The sequence below is a fragment of the Pundamilia nyererei genome, unplaced genomic scaffold (assembly GCF_000239375.1).
Source record: "Pundamilia nyererei isolate P.nyererei 1_Seehausen unplaced genomic scaffold, PunNye1.0 scaffold00124, whole genome shotgun sequence".
Taxonomy (NCBI): domain Eukaryota; kingdom Metazoa; phylum Chordata; class Actinopteri; order Cichliformes; family Cichlidae; genus Pundamilia; species Pundamilia nyererei.
Window position 1 is genome coordinate 1,906,956 of NW_005187525.1, and position 1,502 is coordinate 1,908,457.

At 42.4% G+C, this 1,502-nt stretch overlaps 1 protein-coding gene across 4 annotated transcripts in view; it reads right to left on the minus strand.

Annotated features, from left to right (window-relative positions):
* Positions 1-1,502, minus strand: part of ano1a (anoctamin 1, calcium activated chloride channel a) — a 62,231-nt gene that overhangs the window by 45,110 nt on the left and 15,619 nt on the right. For all 4 annotated transcript variants that reach the window (XM_005742882.2, XM_005742883.1, XM_005742881.2 and 1 more), the window contains exon 3: positions 1,000-1,329. In XM_005742882.2, the coding sequence (XP_005742939.1) occupies positions 1,000-1,329 (330 nt within the window). The remainder of the gene's footprint in view (positions 1-999; positions 1,330-1,502) is intronic.

A 1,502-nucleotide genomic window follows, 5' to 3' on the forward strand; every position in this document is an offset into this window, starting at 1 on the left:
TTAGCGGTTGTTGAAATTTTGTGAGGTTCAACCTGAGATTCTGGCATTTCGGCTAAAATACATTTATATTAAAAATCGTTTCAGGATTGTAATCGATTGATATCACGTTATCCAAGCCAGAATCGATTTTAATCGATAAACCGATAATCAAAACCCACCCCTAACACCAACCTTCTCTACAGCAAGGACCTCCCTATGGAGGCTAGTATCTTAACATCTGCTGGAGTGAGTTTAACAGTCGATGGTTCCCAGTATGCTTCTCTATGTGGTGCTGGGGGTGCTGTTTCAAAAAGAACATTCACAGACTAAATAAAATAATCAAAAAGGCTCAATTGTTGGTGAACTTGGACCCTCAGGAGGAAGTGTGTTCTTATTTTGAATTATTGTTAATGAATATATTTTGTATTCGTTATTGGATCAACTCATTATAGAGTGACTGTTGCCTTTTATTGAGTGCGGGAGCAGCTGACCACATGTATGAATTTCCTTAGGGATTAATAGTTTTCTGAAGTGCAAAAGAAATGAAACATCACCATTAGCTGATTATCAAGAATCAGCACATACTGCTTAGTGCAGTGGTCCCCAACCCCCGAGCCACGGACCGATAGTCGTTTAGTACCGGGCCACGAAAGTTGAGGCTCGGGTGTGAAATTGATGGTTTTCAGGGTTTTTATTGTTAACTTGGTTTGCCTGGGTCTTTTCCCGCGTGTTATGAATAAATCTTCTCTTTTTTGTTACCGGTACTGGTTTTATTTTGTTGTATTTGTCTCTGACACCTTAAAGGCCAGTCTGTGAAAATACTGTCGGACATGAACCAGTCCGTGGTGGGTTGGGGACCGCCGGCTTAGAGGACTTTTTGTTAGCAAATCAGTCCTGTTATTAACTGAGAGCAGGGATAAACCTGAGCAAAAACGAACAGGATTATGTTAAAATCAAAATGTCATCATTACATTACCCTAATCAAACAATTTCCCTCACCCCAGCCCTCTCCCTTCTCACCCCTTCATCCTTTTCCAGTTCTAGCCCCGTCTTCTGGAGGTTTTCCTCAAACTCATCCCGTTTAAAGCGCTGGTCATCCTCATGATAGTCAGTCTGATGCTGCTGTGCGGCAACCTCTGGGTCTTCTTTTGGTTGTAGCGGAGCTCGGCTGCTTCTCTTGCTCAGGCTGCGCCGAAGTCGTCGTATGAAGCTGTTATCCCCAAACTTTGATGATTGTCTTCGTGTGCTGCCAGACTTTTGGATATGGTAAGTCAGAACATAGTCCACACGTCGCTTCCCATCAGAGAAGTACAGGCCAAGCACTTTGTCTGAGCATAGATCCTTCAATGGCTGGAAGCAAGACAGAGATTCAAAACATTTCCATTAAATTGTATTTATATAGCATTATATAGGACCAAAGCATTTTACAGTGGGGCAAAAAAGTATTTAGTCAGCCACCGATTGTGCAAGTTCCCCCACCTAAAATGATGACAGAGGTCAGTAATTTGCACCAGAGGTACACT